This window comes from Lepus europaeus, chromosome 11 (genome assembly GCF_033115175.1).
Source record: "Lepus europaeus isolate LE1 chromosome 11, mLepTim1.pri, whole genome shotgun sequence".
Taxonomy (NCBI): domain Eukaryota; kingdom Metazoa; phylum Chordata; class Mammalia; order Lagomorpha; family Leporidae; genus Lepus; species Lepus europaeus.
This window is the reverse complement of record NC_084837.1, coordinates 39,595,503-39,618,730: the sequence shown is the minus strand read 5'-3', so window position 1 is coordinate 39,618,730 and position 23,228 is coordinate 39,595,503. Positions and strand designations below refer to the sequence as shown.

Below are 23,228 nucleotides of genomic sequence, written 5' to 3'. Positions count from 1 at the left end.
ATGAAAAATAGGTAGATGGGGTGGGCTTTTAGCCTAGCAGGAAGATGCCCGCATCCCCCATATGGGTACCCAGATTTGATATTCAGTACCAGCTCCTGGCTCTAGCTTCCTGCTAATGCAGACTCTGGGAGACAGAAGTAATGGTTCAAGTAACTGGGCTCCTGCCAATCAATGGGAGACCCGGATTGAGTTCCCAGCTCCAGGCTTTGGCCTGGCCCAGCTCTGGCTATTATGAGTATTTGGGGAGTAAATCATGCACGTGAAGGAAGGAGGGAAAAAAGGTAGAGGCCAACTTGTAGACACCGTGTCAAACCCAATGAGATCTTTGTCCAAATAATTATCCCAAGACTGTGGATGGATCAATAAGAAGACACCCTGCTGTGCTGGAGTAAACTGTAAAACAGGCCTAAAGAAAAGTAGACAGGAGAGCCATTCCATAGGAATAATCAATGGCATTCAGCAGCTGGCCAAACGGAAAGGCAACAATAAACAGTCCAAGTGTGCTGTTAATGAGTGCTTAGTTGTAGTGCTAGGTACTTTGCTTAGTACCTCCTTGCCTTCACATATAATCCTTGTAATAGCCCCCATTGAATGAATTCTATTATCCATATTTAACAACAACAACAAAAAAATCCATGGGGCTGGCACTGTGGCATAGAGGGTAAAGCCACTGGCTGCAGTGCCAGGGCATCCTGTATGGGCGCCAGTTTGGGTCCCAGCTGCTCCACTTCCAATCCAGCTCTCTGCTATGGCCTGGGAAAGCAACAGAAGATGGCCCAAGTCCTTAGGCCCCTGTACCCATGTGGGAGACCCAGAAGAAGCTCCTGTCTTCTGGCTTCAGAATGGCCCAGCTTCGGCTATTGTGGACATTTGGGGAGTGAGCCAGTGGATGAACAACTTTCTTTGTGTAACTCTGCCTTTCAAATAAATAAATAAATCTTAAAAAGGGGGTGGGATCTTTCACAAGTAGAATTTAAATTCAAGTTTAAATAGAAAGGAATGCACTCCTAACTTCTATGTTTTATAGGATTCATTATTCAACTAATATTTATCAAGCATTTAACATATGCTAGGGACTGTTCAAGTTGCCTGAGCTATATCAGTGGACAACAACATCCTTGCCCTCATAGAGTTTTAGGATGGGCTGAAGATGACAAACAGTAAAGTATGACTTATATAATGGAAAGAAAAAAGAGCAGAGTAAGGGAGCTCAGCAGGGTATGGAGACAGCAGGGGGAAGGACTGGGGATTTAAGTCTGCTGCATGGTTTGGCATTTAGAAAGTGTGGTAGAAGGGGCAGCAGTTGCTTCAAAGGGAAGAAATCAGCTCCGTTTTAAACATCTGGGTTTTGAAGTGCTGTGTCTCAATGCAAAAAAATATCCCAGAAGCACCCAGTTAGAGACCTAAATTCAGTAGCCATCAGCACAGCACCAGCCAACAAGCCATTGAGGCTGTGAGACTGAGTTCATCCCCCCCCCCCCCGCCCCGCCCAGAGAACCCTATGACTAAGGGGATCCTTGTACACTGGGCTGTATCAGAATCTGAGAAAACAAAAATATGTACTCCAAAGGTCAGAAGGAGTTGGTCCTGAGAGGAGAGACTGGAACCAAACCAAGGGACAACTTCTAACAGCACACTTGGAAATTAGTCAGAGTTGGAAAGTACCCTGTGTGCCAGAGATACTGTTTGCAATGACTATTTGTTAAACTACGTCTCATTTGGGAGTTTCTTTTTCAGGTTAATAAAACAGAAATTTATTTTTAAAAATACTCTTGAAAAACTGGAACTTCCTTATGAGGTTCCTACATATTTTTCTCTTTAAAATGGAAAGTAAGTTTAGGAGAAAATACATTAAAGAGGTAACAAGCCTTCTTCAGTATTACAACGGGCATTGAAGTGTCACAACCCTTGATGAACCTGGCCTTTTGGTGCACAATCATCTTTACAAGGGGTTGCTTTGGACTGGCCTAACATCCTGTTTTGCATTTTATTTTCTTTAGATAGGAATGTGCCTTGGGGGTGAAGTCAGAAAAACCCCCTGCTGTTGCCGCGGAGTTGCTTCGTTCGCTTGGAAATTACTCCCATTAATCCATCCAACATCAGCCTGCTACACACCAGGTCCCTTCGGATCTTGTTCATTATAAATCAAGGCTGATCACCCTCACAATTTCCCATTATCCGTATTTCAATTTTAACTTCTAAGACTCAAAACTGTCCGGCTGCTGGCCAGAGCAAAATCTGGCCTGGCCAGGAGAAAATTCTGTTCTTTCTAGAGGCTCTTTGGGCCCGTTCCCCTCGGTGCTCCTACTGCAGCTGCAATCCACTTCCCCCACGCGAGGAAGCCAAGTGCCGGGTAGAGGAGAGTAGCCTCCCCACACCCCGCGTGGACACATGCTATCAAAACTAACGACAGTCTTGTTAATTACACGATAGGCAAATCGCTACCCCGGGCCCAGGAAAACTTTCTCGTTCTTGTAGTCAGTGCATTCTGCTGATCAAAGCCCAAACACGCCACCACCGAGGTTTCACCTTCTGTCTGCAATCAGGGCATGTCCGGGCTAGACGCATGCGCACACCGAGGATCTCCCGCCCCGGGGCGGGGCCACGGAGCTCTGCGTTCAAACACTGGAGCCAAGAGGTCTGCGTGCAAGAGCGGAAGCAGCTCGGCCGGTGCCCCGGAAGTAGTCACTGTCGCTTCCGGGAGGGGCTTGTACGCTTGGTGTAGGAGCTACCGGGGCCCGGGAGTGTGCTTGAAGTGGTAGATTCACCAACATGTCCCGTGGTTCCAGCGCTGGCTTTGACCGCCACATTACTATATTTTCACCCGAGGGTCGGCTCTACCAAGTAGGTGAGTGAACCTGGGCCGCCTGTGGTCCATCCGAATTGCCTTGTCATGGTATGGCGTGGAGCAAGCAGGCGCGGCCTGAGTGTAGTCCGTGGCTGAAGCAGGGCCGGCGCTGGGAAGGGAAAAGCGCCGAGGCCGGGCGGAGTGCTGTGATGCGCCCACTCTTGTTTGGAGGCAGGGATCCGGGGCCTGAGGGTTGACGGCCTGGCCGTCTTCAGGGCCAGCGGCCGCACTGCCTGGAGACAATGAGAAGCTAAGTTAGGACTATGCTGCCTGACCCCAGCTTCCGGAGGCCCCTGCAGTTGTTCCCTCTGGCCTGGAAGGGGTTAGTGTCCGTCCTTCCTGGAAGGGTAATGCGTTCGTTAATCTCCCGACGAAAACACTGCTGTTTTTGCACCAGCGACTTGCACGTGTTGTGGTTCATTCCACACAGGCATTCAGAGCCTACTCTGTGCTGAACACGTTTGCTGGTCCCAGGGGATACAAAAAAGAATGGCTCATCCTCAGAGGGAGTGACACATACATAAAAGAACGGGTAGGAGGAAAAGTGAAAAGAGCCAGTGTACAGATGCCTGCACAGTGTAACAGTGTATTTCGCTGAACTGAAATAGTGTCAGGTTGTATATAAGCCAGAACTCTGACCTTTTGCCAGAGAATTTAGTGTCAGGAGAGGCTAATTTACTTCAGGTCCATGAGAGTTTTTCTTTTTGAATGAATTTAGTATCTCAGTGCCTTGACAAGGACAGTAATATAATCATCTTGCTGAGAAATCGTGGGCCGAGAGTTGAAAAGTGAAATGCTATTCACATGTAAATTTTAAAAATAGTTTAAAGGTATGAAACTGGCCTGCCATATTGCTGTATACTGTATATAATGTAACAAGAAACATATTGGGTAATTCAGTAACCATTTTAACCTATCCCTTATTTGAAACTGTGATCAGAGATAGAACAAAGAGAGGGTAATTGTATCCTTGAGGAATTTTCTTTGTTGGTGTTTTATTCCTGAATTTCAAGAGTTTTTCTTTATTGGACTACTGTTTTGAGTGTTCTGTTTATTGGTTTTTAATATGTGAGTAGGAAGAGTCAACACTCAGAACTATACCTTGCTTCTATAGACTGTATTGTCAAATCAAGCCTTAATTACAGTGCTTGTTTAATGCTTCCCAGATTTGGTGGGCAGAAAGGCTGAATATAGTGTCATTTTAATAGTTTTCAAAAATCTGGAAGGGATTGGAGTTTAAAGCAAATTTAAATCTGGACATAATCTCTGCTGTGTTGAATAATACACTTTGCCTGCTATCCAGGGCAGTTAGACATTGTTAGGGAAAAGAAAGTGAAAGAAAGTGTGAGCAAACAATACAACGTTCAGGCCCTGGGGCCATACTCACATTCAGATCACTGCTCTGTCGCAGCAAGACCTGGGCAGGTTGTATAGCTATAGTTTCTGTTTGTAAAGTTTGTGGTTGTCTGCCTGCCTGCCTGTCTCTGTCTTTAGAAGAATACTGCCTCAGAGGGTTTTTAAAAAATTTTATTTATTTGGGCCAATGTGGTGCAGCAGGTTAAGCCACCATTTGCAGTTCTGGCATCCCACATCGGACTGCCGGTTCCAGTCCCAGATGCTCCACTTCTGATCCAGCTCCTTGCTAATGTGCCTGGTAAATCAGTGGATGATGGCCCAAGTACCTGGGCCACTGCCACCCGTGTGGGAGACCCAGATGGAGTTCCGGACTCCTGGCTTTGGCCTGACCCAGCCCCAACTGTTGCAATAGTTTGGGAAGTGAACCAGCAGATGGAAGATCTCTCTCTAGCTCTCCCTTTGTCTGTTTCTCTCTGTGTGTCTGGCTTTCGAATTTAAAAAAATAAAATAAAATAAAAGATATATGTTGATCTTTCACCGCAGACCACTCTTGGAGGTACTGCTATCTTTTCTGTTTATGGGAAACCCTTTGGCCCACTCATGATGGGTATTTCTGTGTGGGGTGGCCCATACTCACTTTTGAACACTTTTAAATAAATCCTGTTGGGGCCGGCATTGCGGTATAAGGGGTAAAGCTGCCGCCTGTAATGCTGGTATTCCATATGTTCCAGTTGTTCCACTTTTGATCCTGCTAATGTGCGTGGAAAAGCAACAGAGGATGGCCCAAATGCTTGAGCTTCTGCACCCATGTGGGAGAGCTGGAAGAAGCTCCTGGCTTCTGCTTGGCCCAGCCCTGGCTAGGCTGGCCATTTGGGGTGTGAACTAGCAGATAGAAGATTTCTCTCTCTGCCTCTGCATCTCCTTTACTGTAATTCCACCTTTCAAGTAAATAAATAATTCTCTCTCTCTGTCTTCCTCTCTCTCTTCCTCCCCTCCCTCTCTCCCTCTCTCTCCATCTCTCCTTCTCTCCTTCTCTACTTGTAACTCTGCCTTTCAAATACAAAATTCTATTCTCACTTGTATAATATTTTAAAAAATACTTATTTTCACTTCAAAGGCAGAGAGAGATAGACAAAGATCACTCCCAAATGCTTGCAACAGCCAGGGCTTGGCCAAGCCAAAGCCAGGATCCTGGAACTCACTACGGGTCTCCCGCATGGGTGGCAGGGACTTAGGTGCTTGAGCTGTCAGATTGCACATCAACAGGAAGCAGGATTGGAAGCAGAGAATCCAGGACTTAAACCAGGCACTCCAGTATGGGATGCAGGAGTCCCAAGCATATCTAAACTGCAGCATCAAATGCCCGCCCTGTGTTCTGAGGATGCAGTAAGGTGATGTATGTACAGTGTATACTTAGTGTGTGCCTGCCACATACATATTAAGTACTCAGGACAGATTATTGGATGCCTCTGTGATTTTTTTTGAATTATTTATTTTTGTCTGTTAGATTAGTAGCTCTTAGACATGGAATATCCCCCTCACCCACCCACTCCCCTCTTTTTAATTTTTTTTCAAAGATTTATTTATTTGAAAGGCAGAGCAACAGAGAAAAGTGTCTTCCATCTGCTGGTTTGCTCCCCAAATGGCTACAGCAGTCAGGTCTGGCCCAGGCTAAAGCCAGGAGCCAGGAACTCCATCCATGTCTCCCACGTGAGTAACAAGAACTCAAGTACTTGAGCCATCATCTGTTACTTCAGTGGGAAGCTGGGTTGGAAGCAGAGTAGTCAGGACTCAAAGTGACACTCTGGTGTGTGATGCAGGTATCCCAAGTGACAGCTTAACCCATGCCATAATGCCTGTCCGAGAACATTCCCCTTTCTTTGGGGCTACCCATGCAGAGTTCCTCAGTGAAATACATACACATAATCATAGTATTATAAATGCTATTACTTTATAAGCTTGAGAATCCTCTGAAGACAAAGTCTGTGAGAAATTATAGGATGCAAGTTTGTTAACTCAGACAGTGGACAAGTAAGGTAACCAAAATGAAGTGATGACAAGGAAAGGAAAGATTAATGGAAAGATGAGTATGTTCCTTGTCTTCCACAGTTGGAACAGAAAAAGGTAAATGTAGTCTAAAATTGATAAATGTAAAAAAAAAAAAACACAGAAGTATAAATTTAAGGTTTTTCACTGTTTGTTCTCAAGGAAGAAGGAAGAAGACTAGTTTTTTCATTTTATCCCTTTTGGTAACTATTGAAAAATTTTTGTTCGCATACGTATGCAGGGGGCCAGTGCTGTAGCACAGAATAGCAGGTTAAGCTGCCACCTGCGACACTGGCATCCCATATAAGTGCTGATTTGAGAAAGACAGAGACAAAGTTCCCATCTGCTGATTTACAGATGTCCACGACAGCTGGGACTGGAATGGTCCAAGGCTGAGAGCCAAGAACTGAATCCAGGTGTCCTCTGTAGGTGGCGGGAACCCATTTACCTGAGCAGTTACTGCTGCTCCCCAGGGTCTGCCTTAGCAGGAAGCTGGAGTCAGGAACCAGAGTCTAGTATTAAACGCAGGTCCTGCAGTGTGGGGTGTGACTGCCTTAACCTCTAGGCCCAAAGCCCACCCCATTGCTGTATATTCATACTCATATTCTCTTACCTCACATTAGTGCCAAGATTGTAATGATGTCACTCTCTTGATTGATGTTTTAAAGAGCAAGAAATGAAGATACTTGAAAAAGTTTGTGGCAAATGGAATTAAGATAAATTTATTTTGGTGCAACAAAATTTTAAATCCATTATCATTTTTTCCATAATACACATTTTCTATAAACTTTTTAAAGACCTTCCTGTATTAGTGAGCATTATGAAATGAGCCATAGTTCCCAGTTATGTAACCTACAAGGTTAGGGAAAGACAATCAGCAACTTAAAAAATACCATTAACAGAAAGCTTTAATCAGATAGTGGTGAGAAGGAATGCAAATGACCTTCCCCAAGAGAGCATCTCTTGTATGTTTAACGACCAGACTTCATTGAGTGTGAGTATATGCATTTTTATTTGTCTGTGTTTATATGGAGGGAGGGGATGCCATGCTTTTATCCCAAACCCAATACAGCTTTTTAAACAAGATTATGGATGGGAAAAGTCTTGCGTTACATTCCAGTAATTGGCGGAACCTCAGAATCACCTGTAGATGCTTTGCAAATCCCAAGTGTCCCTTCAGGGGCTGCGTCTCTGTTGCTGGCATTGCAGTCTGAGCTGCTCACACCGTGAACCACTGTCTCTCTCTGTTGTATGCTTGTCCTAAACTTTTGTCACAGTACCTTTTATACAAGAGAATCCCCAGAAAATTTGAGAAAGTGTTGAGGAAAACTAGGAAAGGAAGCCAAGTGAGTTAAGAGACCACTGCAGAAAAGACATGTCTGCATAAAGAACAACTAGTTATTAAGTGTGTGTGTGTGTGTGTGCGCGCACGCACAAGAAAGTAGTTTATATCCTAATGGTTTGTTTTGAAGTTGCTGCTATTTGATTCTTTTCTTTTTCCATAAAAATGGCAATTTAATTTGGTTCAACCTGATACTTATATATGAGTATTTTACTATGTAGACATGTTAAAATTTAGAGTTGGGTGCTTGAAATTTTTAAATGTTTCCCCTTTTAAAAAGTAGAAAATAGGGGGCTGACATCGTGGCATAGTGGGTGAAGCCATCACATGTGATGCTGGCATCTCATATGGATGCCGGATTGTGTCCGAGTTACTCCACTTCCAGTCCAGCTCCCTGATAATGGCCTGGGAAAAGCCATCAAAGATGGCCCCATGTGCCATCCCATGGGAGACCTGGATGAAGGTCCTGGCTTTGGTCTAGCCCAGCACTGGCCATTGCGGCCATCTGAAGAGTGAACCAGCAGATGGAAGATCTCTCTGTCTCTCCCTCTGTCTCTGTAATTCTTTCAGAATGAATACATAAATCTTTAAAATAAAATAGGAAATAGGGTGTTATTTTCTTGTGTAATATTGGACATCCAGGAAAGGATTACTGAGGTCAACACAATGGTGTTTTGTAAGTTTCTGAAGTTTTAACCAAAACTAAAATCTTTAGTGATGGAAATAAAGTGTTTAAGTATTGTTGCCAACATTTGAATTCTGACTTTAAAAAAATAAACATTCCCGGGTAGACATCAGGTATAGCTGTTAAATCACCACTTGGGACACCTGCATCCCCTATAGTAGAGTATCTCATTTGAGTCCCAGCTTCTCCACTTGGATCCAGCTTCCTGGAGTCACATTCTGAGAGGCAGCAGATGATGACTAAAGTACTTGGGTCCCTAACACTCAATTAGATGACCTGGATTGAGTTCTAGGATCCTGGCTTCTGCATGGCCCAGCCCTAGCTGTTGTGGGTATATAGGGAGTTTATATGCCCCTGGATATACTCTTTCAGGTAATTTTTAAAAAAATATTTATTTATTTATTTATTTATTTATTTGAAAGGCAGAGTTACAGAGAAAAAGGGAGAGACAGAGAAAGAAAGAGATCTTCTCTCCACTGGTTCACTCCCCAAATGGCCACAATGGCCTGAGCTGAGCTAGTCTGAAATCAGGAGCCAGGAGCTTCTTCCCCGTTTCCCATGTGGGTGCAGGGGCTCAAGTACTTGGACCAACTTCCACTGCTTTCCCAGGCACATAACAAGGAGCTGAATCGGAGGTGGAGCAGCCAGGACTTGAACCGGCACCCATATGGGTTGCTGGTACCACAGATGACATCTTTACCCGCTATGCCACAGCACCAGCCCCTCAAGTAATTTAACTAATAAAAATGAAAGAATGATGTCAAGATCATTAGACTAGCAGGAGAACTAGATGTAGAAATGGCACTGGTGGCAAAAAGCCCAATTAAGAGAGGCTTATTCAGTCATCCATAAACCCTAGTGGGTTAACTAAGGTAATGAGAGAGAAAGGGTAGAGGTGACTTGAGATTATTTTATCTTTTGGATTTTTATTATAGAAATTTGTAAACAAAGTAAATAGACTAATACAATGACCCTCCTGTACTGCTCACCCAGCTTCATTTGTTGTCAACATTTTGTTTTAATTTCTCCTTTTCCGACAAATCCTGGATATAAGAGTGGGCATTTCTCGGACCTGTGTGTGACACAGTGGATTAAGCCACTGCCTGCAATACCGGTGTCCCAGGTGAGTGTTCTGGCTGCTCCTCTTCTGGTCCCACTCTCTGCTAATGTGCCTGGGTAAGCACTGGAAGATGGCCCAAGTGCCTAGGCTCTTCCCACCCACTTATGAGACCCAGATGGAGATCCAGGCTCCTGGCTTTGTCCTGAAGCAGCCCTGGCTGTTGCAGCCATTTGAGGAGTGAACCAGTAACTCTTCGTTTCAAATAAATAAATACATAATTTTTTGTTTGTTTTAAAGAATGAGCATTTCTGGGGTCAGAGAGGGAGAGGTGAAAAGCCAAGGATGATACCCAGGTTTGTTACAGCACCATTACTTAAGATAAGGACTGTAAGATGGCCAGCGCCGTGGCTTAACAGGCTAATCCTCCGCCTTGTGGCGCCAGCACACCGGGTTCTAGTCCCGGATTAGTGTGTACTGATTATGAATTTTTTTTAAAGCAAAGCACAGTCTACTTTTTTTTTTTTTTTTAAGATTACTTATTTGGAAGTTAGAGAGAAGGAAAGACAGAGAGAGATCTTCCATCCACTGGTTCAACCCCTAGATGGCCACAACAGTTAGGGCTGGGCCAGGCTGAAGCCAGGAGCCTGGAACCCCATCCGGGTCTCCCATGTGGGTACAAGGGAGCAAGCACCTGGGCCATCTTCTGCTGCTTTTCCCAGGCCATCAACAGGGAGCTAGATCGGAAGTGGAGCAGCTGGGACACAAACTGGTGCCCATATGGGATGCCGGCACTGCAGGTGGCAGCTTTACCCTCTACGCCACAGCACTGTTCCCTGAATGTTATTTTTAAATTTCCTTGGTTCCTACCTTTGTCAATCCAGTCTGGAGATGAAAGGGAGGAAAATATATCCTTGAACATAATAAAATTAGCAGGGATGTCGAGGGAATCCCAAAGGAGTTCAGAGAAAGGGGTGAAGAGACGCCATTGTGTGGTAAAGCAGGTTAAGCTGCCATTGTGATTTCTGCTAAGGCACTTGGAGAAGTATTGGGTGATGGTTCAAGTAGTTGGGACCCAGCTACTGTGGCCAAACCAGCATATGGAAGATATCTATCTCCGCCTCTCTCTCTGCCTTTCAAACAAATAAATCTTAAAAAAAAAAAAAAAGTTGGCCGGCGCCGCAGTTCAATAGGCTAATCCTCCGCCTGCAGCGCCGGCACACCGGGTTCTAGTCCTGGTCGGGGTGCCGGATTCTGTCCCGGTTGCTCCTCTTCCAGGCCAGCTCTCTGCTATGGCCCGGGAGTGCAGTGGAAGATGGCCCAAGTGCTTGGGCCCTGCACCCCATGGGAGAAGTTGAAGAATCCCACCTGGGACAATCAAATGTGTCCATAGGAAGTGGAGGCTCTGTGTTTCATTTGTATTTGGGGTTTAGTTTGGCTTAATTTTTTTTCTTGATCTGTTGACTAGTATTATTTTTTAAAGATTTTTTTTTTTTTTTTTTGACAGGCAGATAGTGAGAGAGAGACAGAGAGAAAGGTCTTCCTTTTTGCCGTTGGTTCACCCTCCAATGGCCGCCGCGGTAGGCGCGCTGCGGCCGGCGCACCGCGCTGTTCTGATGACAGGAGCCAGGTGCTTATCCTGGTCTCCCATGGGGTGCAGGGCCCAAGAGCTTGGGCCATCCTCCACTGCACTCCCTGGCCACAGCAGAGAGCTGGCCTGGAAGAGGGGCAACCGGGACAGGATTGGTGCCCCGACCGGGACTAGAACCCAGTGTGCCGGCGCCGCAAGGTGGAGGATTAGCCTGTTAAGCCACGGCGCCAGCCTTAAAGATTATTTATTTATTTAAAAGGCAGAAATGCAGAGAGAGGGGGAGAGGGAGAAGGCTTCTTCTGTCTGCTGGTTCGCTCCCTAAATGGCCTCAACGACTGGAGCTGAGCCAACCCAGAGCCGGGAACCTCTTCTGAATTTCCCACATTGGTGCTGCGGTGGCTTTACCTGCTACACCAGCCCCATGTTGAGTAGTTGTGTTCTATCGTGGACATTTGTGAATGTTAGATTGAAAAGACTGGATCCTGTTATATTTCCTAAAGTGTTGATCTGTTTTGCTTTAGTTTAGGAGGCAATCATTTGTTCAGTCTCATGCTACAAAGTCTGTCTCTTGGGTGGCATCTCACATCTCACTTTAGTTCCTTTATCTATAACTAGACTCCTTGGAGTGTCTTGGGCATATGTGGTTATTATGGAATCAGCCAGAGATTGGGCAACATTTGTATGCAGAAACTGGTGCTCTTTTCTCTCCCTCATTTTTCTTTTTTTTTTTTTTTTTTAATGATTTATTTATTTATTTGAAAGTCAGAGTTACACAGAGAGAGGAGAGGCAAAGAGAGAGAGAGGTCTTCCATCCAATGGTTCACTCAATTGGCCACAACAGCCATAGCTGTGCCAATCCGAAGCCAGGAGCCAAGAGCTTCTTCCTGGTCTCCCATGAGGGTGCATGGGCCCAAGGACTTGGGCCATCTTCTGCTGCTTTCCAGGCCATAGCAGAGAGCTGGATTGGAAGCAGATCAGCTGGGAGTCGAACCGGTGCCCATATGGGATGCCGGTGCCCATATGGGATGCCGGTGCTTCAGGCCAGGGCTTTAACCACAGCGCCAGCCCCGCCCTCATTTTTCTAACTGCTAAAGTTATCCCAAACTGTCCCCTATCTTCCAGGCCCATAAAACTAAGATTTTGTTTTGTTTTGTTTTGTTTTGTTTTGTTTTGTTTTGTTGTGAGATTTATTTATTTATTTGAAAGTCCGTTACAGAGAGGAAGTAAAGGACAGAGATCTTCATCCACTAGTTCACTCCCCAAGTGGCCACAGCAGCCAGGGCTGGGCCAGGCTGAAGCCAGGAATCAGGAACCTAATCCAGGTCCCCCACATGCGTGGCAGGTCCCCAGGTAGTCAAGAAACCTTTGACTGTATTTCCCAGGCTGTTAGTGGGGAGCTGGGTCAGAAACAGAGCACTTAGGACACAACCAGTGCTTATATGGCTTGCTGGGGTTGCAGGCAGCAGCTTAACCTGCTGTGCCACAATGCTGGCCGCTGTTTTATTTTTTTTTAAGCGGGAGTTAATGCTGACTGCTCACAGGCCATGAGCCACAAGAATAGGAAACTCGCTTTGTTCCCTTCCATTCAGAAACTGACTCCATGATATCTTCACGTAGTTTTACCTAAGTTTGTGGTTTTTCTCTCTGAAGAGTTATGGTAGAAGCTTTATTAACCATATCATAAACAGAAGCAAAAGCAAGGAGCAATTTAAAAAATTCTGTTTTGGGGGCAGACATTTGACACACCAATTAGGATGCTGCTTGGGATGCCTGCATCCCATATCAGAGTGCCTGAGTTCTAGTCCTGGCTCCGGGTCTGACTCCAAATTCCTAACTTGGGCCCAGCCCAGCCCAGGCTGTTAGAGGGATAACAAGTGGATGAAGATCTCTGTCTCTGTCTCTCTGCCTTTCGAATAAATAAATTTTTAAAATTAAAAAATACATATTTTAGAAGTTATCTTTGGTATAATAAATTGGTAAAAATTAGCTACTAAAGTCAGTTAAATCTGAGCTAGATTTAAAGATTTCCTTGAAGGTGATTTTTCTTCTAGAATTTTTGTGCTATTTTGTTTTTCTTTAGTATATGACCATTAGAACTATTTTGTAAAGAATTTTTATTACAACTCCTATTAAACAAAATTATTTGGTCTCATAGGTAATACCTTCCTCAGCTGGTCCTCATCACCTGTGACTTGGTGAACAGATGAGTCCAGGCCTTAGATCCAGTGCCCATAGTAACACTTTGAGACAGAAGTTTAAAATCTTTATGTATCAGTATTATGTAAATAGGGATTTCCACTGTGGCACAGCAGGTTAAGCCACCACTTACAACACTGGCGTCCCATATCAGAGTGCTGGTTCAGATTCCAAATACTCCACTGCTTCCATCCCAGCTCCCTGCCAGTGCACCTGAGAAGGCAACAGATAATGGCCCAAATATTTGGATCTGTGCCACCAATATAAGAGACCCAGATGGAATTCCTCACTCCTGACTTTGACTTGGCCCAGCTTTGACTGTTGAAGGCATTTGAGGAGCATCCATCAAGTTCTCTCCCCTCCTCCCCAATCCCCCAACTCTGCCTTGCAAATAAATAAATAAATCCTTTAAAAAAACTGTATGTTATGTAAGTAATGATGGGAATTATGGGTCATTTTTTCATCTTAATTCTGTAATTCCATAATTTTTTGAAAATGTTTATTTATTTATTTGAAAGAGTTACAGAGAGGTAGAGATAGAGAGAGGGAGGGAGGTCTTCGATCCGATGGTTCACTCCCCAAATGGCCGCAATGGCCAGAGCTGTGCCACTCTAGAGCCAGGAGCCAGGAGCTCCTCCCAGGTCTCCCAAGCAGGTGCAGGGGTCCAAGCACTTGGGCTATCTTCTACTGTTTTTCCCAGGCAGTAGCAAGGAGCTGGATCTGAAGTGGAGCAGCTGGGACTCGAACCGGTGCCCATATGGGATGCCAGCACTGCAGTGGAGGTTCTACCCACTGCACCACAGCGCCAGCCCCTATTTCCATAATTTTTACAATGAACATATATTGTTGCTCTTTCCTGTTTAAAAAATATGCTTATATCACTTAATTTAAATGTTACAGAAATAGGCGGCGCCGCGGCTCACTAGGCTAATCCTCCACCTTGCGGTGCTGGCACACCGGGTTCTAGTCCCAGTCGGGGTGCCGGATTCTGTCGCGGTTGCCCCTCTTCCAGGCCAGCTCTCTGCTGTGGCCCAGGAGGGCAGTGGAGGATGGCCCAAGTGCTTGGGCCCTGCACCCCGTGGGAGACCAGGATAAGCACCTGGCTTCTGCCATCGGATCAGCGCGGTGCGCCAGCCGCTGCAGCCATTGGAGGGTGAACCAACAGCAAAGGAAGACCTTTCTCTCTGTCTCTCTCTCTCACTGTCCACTCTGCCTGTCCAAAAAAAAAAAAGTTACAGAAATATATAAAACAGAAAGTAATCCTTCCTCTCCAATAACAGCCATTATCAACTGAATTACACAGTGCCAAAATAGTTTGTTTATATGCTGCAATTTTTATACCAGTATTTTTTTTGTTTGCTTGCTTGCTTTTTTCAAGATTATTTTATTTTAGGGACTGGCTTTGTGGCATAGCAGGTAAAGCCACTGCCTGTGACACGATGGCCATATTTTTTAAAAGATTATATATTTTATTTGAAAGGCAGAGTTACAGACACAGGAGAGACAGAGATCCTCCATCTGCTGATTGACTCCCCAGATGGCCATGATGGCCAGGTCTGGGCCAGGCCAGGCTAGGCCAAAGCCAGGAGCCTGGAACTCCATCCTGGTCTTCCATATGGGTGTCAGGGGTCCAAGCACTCTAACCGTCTTCTGCTTTCTCAGGTGCATTAGCAGGGAGTTAGATCAGAATTGGAGCAACTAGGACTTGAATGGGAGCTTTTATGGGGTGCTGGTGTCATAGGCAGCTACTTAACCTGCTGCCCCACAACACCAGTCCCAATGCCAGTGTTTTAACCCACAGAATAGATTGACAGGGGCCGGCACTATGGTGTAGTGGGTAAAGCCACTGCCCGCAGTGCTAGCATCCCATATGGATGCCGGTTCAAGTCCCAACTGCTCCACTTCCGATCCAGCTCTCAGCCATGGCCTGGGAAAGCAGTAGAAGATGGCCCAAGACCTTGGGCCCCTGCACCCTCATGGGAGACCCAGAAGAAGCTCCTGGCTCCTGGTTTCGGATTGGTGCAGCTCCAGCCGTTGTAGCCAATTTGGGAATGAACCAGCAGATGGAAGATCTCTCTCTCTGCCATCCTTTTCTCTCTGTATAACTCTGACTTTCAAATAAATAAATAAATCTTAAAAAAAAAAAAAAAGAATAGATTGATAGCACATAGAAATGCACAAGTAAAGTTTTTTGTAGATAAGATTAATGTTGTAGGTAACATGGAATTTATGAAAAGCATGATCCAGAAAAATTCAACTTGGTAGACAAAAATCAATGCAAAATGATCTGGTAGCATTTAAAATGCTTGTGGTCAGATTGGTTACTGACCAAAAGTTAATAGAAGTAATAAATATGGAGTGTTTATAACAGTTAAATATGACCAAAGGAAACCAGAAGAAATAATGACAACCAAACATACTTTTTTTTTTTTTAAGATTTAATGGTTTATTTATTTATTTTTTGACAGGCAGAGGAGAGAGAGAGAGACAGAGAGAAAGGTCTTCCTTTGCCGTTGGTTCACCCTCCAATGGCCGCCGCGGCTGGCGCACCGCGCTGATCCGAAGCCAGGAGCCAGGTGCTTCTCCTGGTCTCCCATGCGGGTGCAGGTCCCAAGGACTTGGGCCATCCTCCACTGCACTCCCTGGCCACAGCAGAGAGCTGGCCTGGAAGAGGGGCAACTGGGACAGGATTGGTGCCCCGACCGGGACTAGAACCCGGTGTGGCGGCGCCGGCCAACCAAACATACTTTTAAAATAATTAAACAAAGTTGCTTGAGTTTCAGTATGATCAAAATTAATAAAGCTAAAACATTATTAGAAATTAAAGAAAATAAGTTGAATATGATGAAAATGTAAATAATTGGCTTAAATACAATTTATTCTTATTTTGAGTTTACACGTTTTGGATGGTATTCCATGCTCATAATGGCTCTACCTCATTCTTTTTAATGACTGTATTCTATTATAATATATAAGCCTATGATAATTTATTCTACCTCTTAAAAATGTTCTATTTTTCAGAATATGCTTTTAAGGCTATTAACCAGGGTGGCCTTACATCGGTAGCTGTCAGAGGGAAAGACTGTGCAGTAATTGTCACACAGAAGAAAGTCCCTGTAAGTAATACCTACTATTCAAATAGTCATTACAGAATATACGGTTTCTGAGTAGATAAAAATAGCACATTTTGTGATATAAGTACAGTGAGATTTCCAAGTCTTGTCTTTTGGAACTTTGAGACAAATTTGGTAAGCTGTAGTTCTTGCCCAAAGGAAACACAACTAGAAAAGGCATATTGTGTTCCCCCATTACTTTTTTAAAGTGAAAAAAGACATTTATTATATACTTTATTATTTCTGTTCCAGAGTATTTTTCTTTTTTAGTTATACAGAGGCCTATTTTTAAAATTATTTTGACTTATTTTGTTCATTAGGACAAATTGTTGGACTCCAGCACAGTGACTCACTTATTTAAGATAACTGAAAATATTGGCTGTGTGATGACAGGAATGACAGGTAATCACCTAGATGTGTACTAATATATAAGCCTTGGGTTATTTAAAAAGTACTGTGAACTTTCTGAAAGAGTAGTGGAATTGGGTCTTTATGCTACTGTCAGGCAGACGGGCTGAGGCTATTGTCATAGATGATGGATTTCAGATATAGTTAATAATTTAAGGGACCCTCAGTCAGAGTGTCTTAACCCTGGTAATGATGAGACTGATTAAAAGTGGGTGAGAATTACTATAAAAATGCCTTTGGACTTCTGTGTTCTGAAATCAAAGGAAAATTCAAGTTAAAAAGTCAAAAGAAATTATTCTCTCTCCTTATAGCTTATTCTTTTGGAAGTTACTAGACATATGTAGAAACTGTTTAGACCTCTGTTTAGATAAAGGGTAGTACTCTGTATACACCTACATTTTTAGAAAGGTGTTTCATTTTTTTACCAGGTAGTTGCTAAGTCATTCAGTATTCATTGTGGTAGGAAAAAATCCATAGTACACCCCTTCTCCTTTCCTAAATTCAAAGTGGGGATATGGATAAAGAAAGATACAGGTATATGGTGGGGGAAATGTCTGGCTTTCAGGCTCATTCTGTTCTTCAAAAGAGGTAAACCTTTTTTTTTCTTACCCTTTAAGCTGACAGCAGATCCCAGGTACAGAGGGCACGCTATGAGGCAGCTAATTGGAAATACAAGTATGGCTATGAGATTCCTGTGGACATGCTGTGTAAAAGAATTGCTGATATTTCTCAGGTCTATACACAGAATGCTGAAATGAGGCCACTTGGTTGTTGTAAGTATTCTAACAAGTCTCCCCAATAATTGATGAATTACAATTTGTTTAGAGAGCTTATATAGAGAACGTTGTTTAAGTGACTCTTGGGTTCTGAACGTACAGTTTAGAAATTTCAATAAACCAGAACTAAAGGGTAGATTTCTTATTTGTTTTTTTAGGTTTTTATTTATTTATTTGAAAGGCAGAGTTATGTAGAGAGAGAGAAAGCTTCCATCTGCTGATTCACTCCTCAATGGCCGCAATGGCCAGGGCTGTGCCAGGCTGGAGCCAGGAGCCCAGAGCTTCATTCATGCTCCCACGTGAATGCAGGGCCCCAAGCACTTGGACCATCTTCTCCTGCTTTCCCAGGTGTATCAGTTGGGAGCAGGATCAGTTAGTGAGCATCCAGGACTCGGATCAGTGCTCCCATATGGGGTGCCGGCATTGCACGTGGCAGCTTAGCTTACTCCACCACAACACTGGCTCTGGATGTGGACATCTTAACTGATAGGCCAGACACCCACCCCTCATTACTATTTTCCTGCATTCATCTTCAACTTCTCTTTTCTACTCAACTATCATCTGATTAGTCATCAAGATATACCTTAGAATATCTATTGCATCTCCTCAGTCACTTTTTAATCATTTATTGCCTTTGCTGCCTATGTAATTTACCTGTCTCCTCTTTGCCTTCTCATTCTTTATAGTCTGACTTTCCTGTTACTGCATGGGTTACAAATTTTAATTGGTGCTCCCATGGATAAACTGACTCCTCATTGACTATAGGATGAATTTTAAGACTCCTTAAAATGATTTGCAAGATCTCTTTCAGTTTACTGCTTTTTATCCTTTTCCTTATACTCTTCCTGTCATCTGAAGTCCTTGTAGCACAGAAATCTTCTTGTCATTTCCTGGGTGCACCCTGCCCTCTCGTGCCTTTGCGCCATGATTGCCTTTATGTCCTTTATTTGTCTCCAAGAGGCCTATGAAAGTGTTTTCTAAATTTATTGATTCAGTAACATCTTAAAGGGTTAGGGTTTAAATAAACATACTCGGGTAATAGCAAAGATTGGAAAAATTGTTTGTGATTTACATCTATAATTCAGACCTTTTTTATCTGTGATCCTTTTGTGCCATGGAAATTTATCTGTTATCTAATTTATCTTTTGTGATAAACTTTGCTTAACAGTGTTGATAAAGAAAAACATATCCTAAAATTGATGAACTAAGTAATTAATTACAACAACTATGTGACACCATCAGAAAGACAAAATTTTGTTGTATAAAGGTATAAAACACTTAATTTGGGTCTGTCTTCCTTTGTAGGTATGATTTTAATTGGCATAGATGAAGAACAAGGCCCTCAGGTGTACAAATGTGATCCTGCGGGTTACTACTGTGGGTTCAAAGCCACTGCAGCAGGAGTTAAACAAACTGAGTCAACCAGCTTCCTTGAAAAAAAAGTGAAAAAGAAATTTGATTGGACCTTTGAACAGACAGTGGAAGTAAGTTACCCAAAAGAAGCTGACTTCTCACTTATGGCATATAGAACAATGAGGATGTTTGCGTAATTAACTGTTTATTGCTGAGTTATAACACAAGGTCTAAGCTTGACAGTTTAATAGTAAAACTTATATCACTCTGCTGACATGGAAAAAAGGACTGCTTTTGTTTGCTTTATTCTTTTTTTTTTTTTTTTAAGATTTATTTATTTATTTGAAAGAGTTACACAGAGAAGGAGAGGCAGAGAGAGAGGTCTTCGATCCGTTGGTTCACTCCCCAAATGTCTGCAACGGCCGGAGCTGCGCCCATCCGAAGCTAGGAGCCAGGAGCTTCTTCTGGATCTCCCACGCCGGTGCAGAGGCCCAAGGACTTGGGCCATCTTCTACTGCTTTCCCAGGCCACAGCAGAGAGCTGGATTGGAAGTGGAGCAGCTGGAACGTGAACCAGCGCCCATATGGGATGCCGGCACTGCAGGTGGCGGCTTTACTCGCTACACCGCAGTGCTGGCCCTCACTTTATTCTTTGTCTTAGTTCATAGTATATTGGAAATGGCTTTTAACAAAATACATATAATAAAGTGGGAAAATATAAGTAAAAGCAATCAAAACCAGGCCCAAAGAGTTGCATCATTGTGTGGTTGAGATACTCAAATTAAGCTTGGGGCCGGCACCGTGGCTCACTTTGTTAATCCGCTGCCTGCAGTGCTGGCATCCCATATGAGCACCGAGTTCTAGTCCCAGTTGCTCCTCATCCAGTCCAGCTCTCTGCTATGGCCTGAGAGGGCAGTGGAGGATGGCACTCCCTGCACCGCATGGGAGACCAGGAGGAAGCTCCTGGCTCCTGGCTTCAGATCAGCGCAGCGCCGGCTGTAGCGGCCATTTGGGGAGTGAATCAATGGAAGGAAGACCTTTCTCTCTGTCTCTCTCTCTCACTGTCTGTGATTCCACCTGTCAAATAAATAAATAAATAAGCTTAAGCTTCCTGAGAGCAAAAATGAAAGCTTTGGAGCAATAGTGCATTTATGGTCTTACAGGAAAAACAGCCACACATTAAATTCTCAGGGAAGTAGGTCTCTTTTCTAGTAAGAGAATATGGTCCTAGAATGACTTGGCAAAGAAATTATATTGGGGATGAAAAAGTAGAGCTAGCTTTCTGCAGGGTTCTTAAGGAGATTTATTGTAGTCAGGAAGTTTTAAATTGACAAAACAAGCCATTGTTATTATTTAGTGACAAGAGATTTAAAATTCTGAATATGAGTGTGAGAGTAAAGCCATTCTATAGACCAACAACTTGATTCTGATAAATGACAAGACAAAAATTACTAATACTTTTATATTAATTTTATATTATTTTGTATTTTTATATTAGATATACTTTATATATCTAATATTTTTATACTTTTATATATATATTGGCAGGTGACAAATTAGAGTTAAGCAATCTGTTAGTAATTGTGGCTATGAAACTACATCACTGAAACATGGAGTGGAAACAAATAGCTTGTGGTTAACCTATATTTGATTTGAATAAGCTTGTCATGAGAAAACCTAAGAATCTCTGAAAAATATTTTAATGTTGATTATTTTTTTCAGACTGCAATTACATGCCTGTCTACTGTCCTATCAATTGATTTCAAACCTTCAGAAATAGAAGTTGGAGTAGTTACAGTTGAAAATCCTAAATTCAGGTAAGTTATGTTTTCATCCATGTACTAAAGAAGTTTGCCAAGTGCTAAAATTCCAGACTGAAAAGGTAGAGGCGTATGAGTCTGTACTGCAACTTGATGGAGAGAGGTGACCTACCATTAATAGTTTTGTTTTTTCCCTAATACCTTAGAGATCAGTTTCAAAACTTATTAGAGTATCTTTAAGACAAACATAATAGCTTTTCTCCTCATTTTAGAGCGATTTTGTATCTTAACACAGAGGTGCTACAGGATAACCTTCATTATGTAAGGGGTAAAGTGAGCAAAAATATTTTCTCTTAGTTTAAGGCCAATAGAGTTTCAGCTCCCAAAATGGTAGTTTTCTACCTTTTTAGGTAGAGCTTTAATTCTTTCATGGTTAAGTAGCACTTTGAAGAGCAGTGTGAAGTATTGCCTGCCATAAATCAGTCATTTATGTGGAGATCTTTGGAAACTCCAGATTTTGAATGTAGCTAATTGAGGTGCAGATGCTACGAGTTTGTATATTCTTACTGAGTGACTGACTCCCACACATCAGTTCTGTAGCTTCCATGATTCAAGTCCATACTCTGTGCTTAACATCATGAGGTTGTTTACATACCACAACCAGGATGCTCTTGTAATCGGTAAACAATACTATATTTAAATCCACAGGTGCAAGGAATTGCTAGGAGGCATTTTAATATTGTGTTTCTCCTCTTAGATCACAACTATAGGAATGTGTAGTTATGGTTATGAGGCAGTGAGGGAGGTAGTAAAACTAAGCTTAACTAGACCTTTGAAGAATTTTTTTGTTAGTGTGCGTTATTTCTAGTGATATTCTTATGATTGCCTGCAAAAGAGTTATAAAAATGTGAGAGTTAAGAACAGTTCTATCAAAATACAGATAGAATAAGTTCTGGTGTTCTACAGCACAGCATAATGACTATAGTTCATAATAATCTATTACATATAATGAGTACTGGAAGAGAGATCAGTGTTCCAAACATAATGATGAAATGGAAATTTGATCGCTACATGTTTATACATTTACTGAAGCATCAATACGTTGTACCCCATAAATTTGTATGATTGTTGTTAATCAGAGTTTTTTAATGTCTAAGAAGATGGGGATGCCAGCTAACCTGATTTGGTCAATAGACATTATATTTTATAATGTGTCAGATTATCATACTGTACCCTATAAATATGTATAATTTAAATAATAGTGTAAAAACAGGATTGAGTCAACTTTTTTTTTAAAGCAGTAAAATTCCAGCATGAGCAATTTGCAGATCTCTCTAAAGAAACTGCGGTTAGTTCTTGCTTTTCTTTGTGAAACCTTCCTATCACCTTTTAAATTTCACTTGCGCCTGTTATTTTAAAAAGTAGAATAAGAAACCCAAAGTCCTTTGTCTTCCAAAAAAAACCCTGTATCATTTGTGAATTCTATGATAGTAAGTATACTTAAATAATAACTAGAACATGAACATAAGCATTAAAAAGTATATAAACTGATTAATGTTGGTCGCCAAGTTACACTGAAAATGTTATTGTGATCAATTTCCCTTCAGGGAAGTCCAGCCGTAACAGGTCACATCAATAAGGTTGCCAAGTGGTTGATTCCTTCTGAGGCAAACATAATTTAAAAATAGTCTTTTCCATGTGGAACACCTTCTAGTTGGAAGGCTATTCATATATTTATCATTTTATTTTCATGGATTTTATTGAATCTGGACAGCTTTTGAGAAAATATTGAATTTCACAATGAGTTTTCATCTCTCCAAAGTTTGGTATACTAGGTATAAGGTGTTTTGATGTAGGAGCTGAATGGAACACTTGGGTACAGGAATCATTTGACTTAACATTAATTGACATTTTCTATCTTAGCTGCAACTGAATAGTTTCAAAAGATCTAATTCTAGATCTGATAGCAAAGAAGTAAACATTTTTGTATATAGTTGAAGTTGATATGATGTCTGGGAATCCCTTCAAAATAATTTGGGGGAGGAGTAGTGGGTCTAAGAAATTTTCAAAGATTGTTTATAAATTGTTAATTGTTGATGTTGGAAGATAGGTACATGAGTGTTCATTATATTTTCCTACTTCTGTATGCGTTCAGAATTGCCCATAATAAAGTAATTCTGAAGCCAACAGTTGGGTTTTCTTTCCCCTTTTTGCTCCTAGGATTCTAACAGAAGCAGAGATTGATGCTCACCTTGTTGCTCTAGCCGAGAGAGACTAAACATTGTCATTAGTTTACCAGATCCATGATGCCACTTGCCTGTGTGTTTGGTAACACCGTACCAACATTATGGAGGCCCCTAGATTGAAAAAGGAACCTCTCCCACTCCTCTTGCCACTGAAGTGGTTACGAGTCTGTATAAATAAAAACAGTGCTTTTGGAAAATAGTTGCATCCTGTCTTCTTTTAACCTACAATTTTTGAGTGTTACACGGTTATTTAGTACATGCAGATTGTTAAATAGTCACCATCTTCACAGTGTGGCTTTAGTCATTTTGTTGACAGATACAAGTTTCCCTATCTTACAGAACTTAGCCAGAAATTTAAACTGTAGCTCTGCAGCATATACTCCCCCAATGCCCACAGCAGCCAAGGCTGGGCCAGGCTAAAGCTGAGAGTCATGAATGCAGTCCAGGTCTCC

General features: G+C 42.5%; 1 protein-coding gene across 1 annotated transcript; it reads left to right on the top strand.

Moving 5' to 3' along the window:
* Positions 1-2,670: 2,670 nt before the first annotated feature.
* PSMA6 (proteasome 20S subunit alpha 6) lies at positions 2,671-22,966 on the top strand. Its single transcript, XM_062205263.1, has 7 exons — positions 2,671-2,848; positions 16,143-16,237; positions 16,555-16,636; positions 17,260-17,415; positions 18,724-18,902; positions 20,493-20,587; positions 22,751-22,966. The coding sequence occupies exons 1-7, from the start codon at positions 2,773-2,775 to the stop codon at positions 22,806-22,808; spliced, it is 741 nt and encodes a 246-aa protein (XP_062061247.1). The 5' UTR covers positions 2,671-2,772; the 3' UTR covers positions 22,809-22,966.
* The last annotated feature ends 262 nt before the right edge of the window (positions 22,967-23,228 follow it).

Coding starts and splice junctions, on each gene's coding strand:
- PSMA6 (XM_062205263.1), top strand. CDS start 2,773: ATGTCCCGTGGTTCCAGCGCTGGCTTTGACCGCCACATTACTATATTT. Junction 2,849..16,142: donor GGGTCGGCTCTACCAAGTAG/GTGAGTGAACCT, acceptor TCTATTTTTCAG/AATATGCTTTTAAGGCTATT. Junction 18,903..20,492: donor CCTTTGAACAGACAGTGGAA/GTAAGTTACCCA, acceptor TATTTTTTTCAG/ACTGCAATTACATGCCTGTC.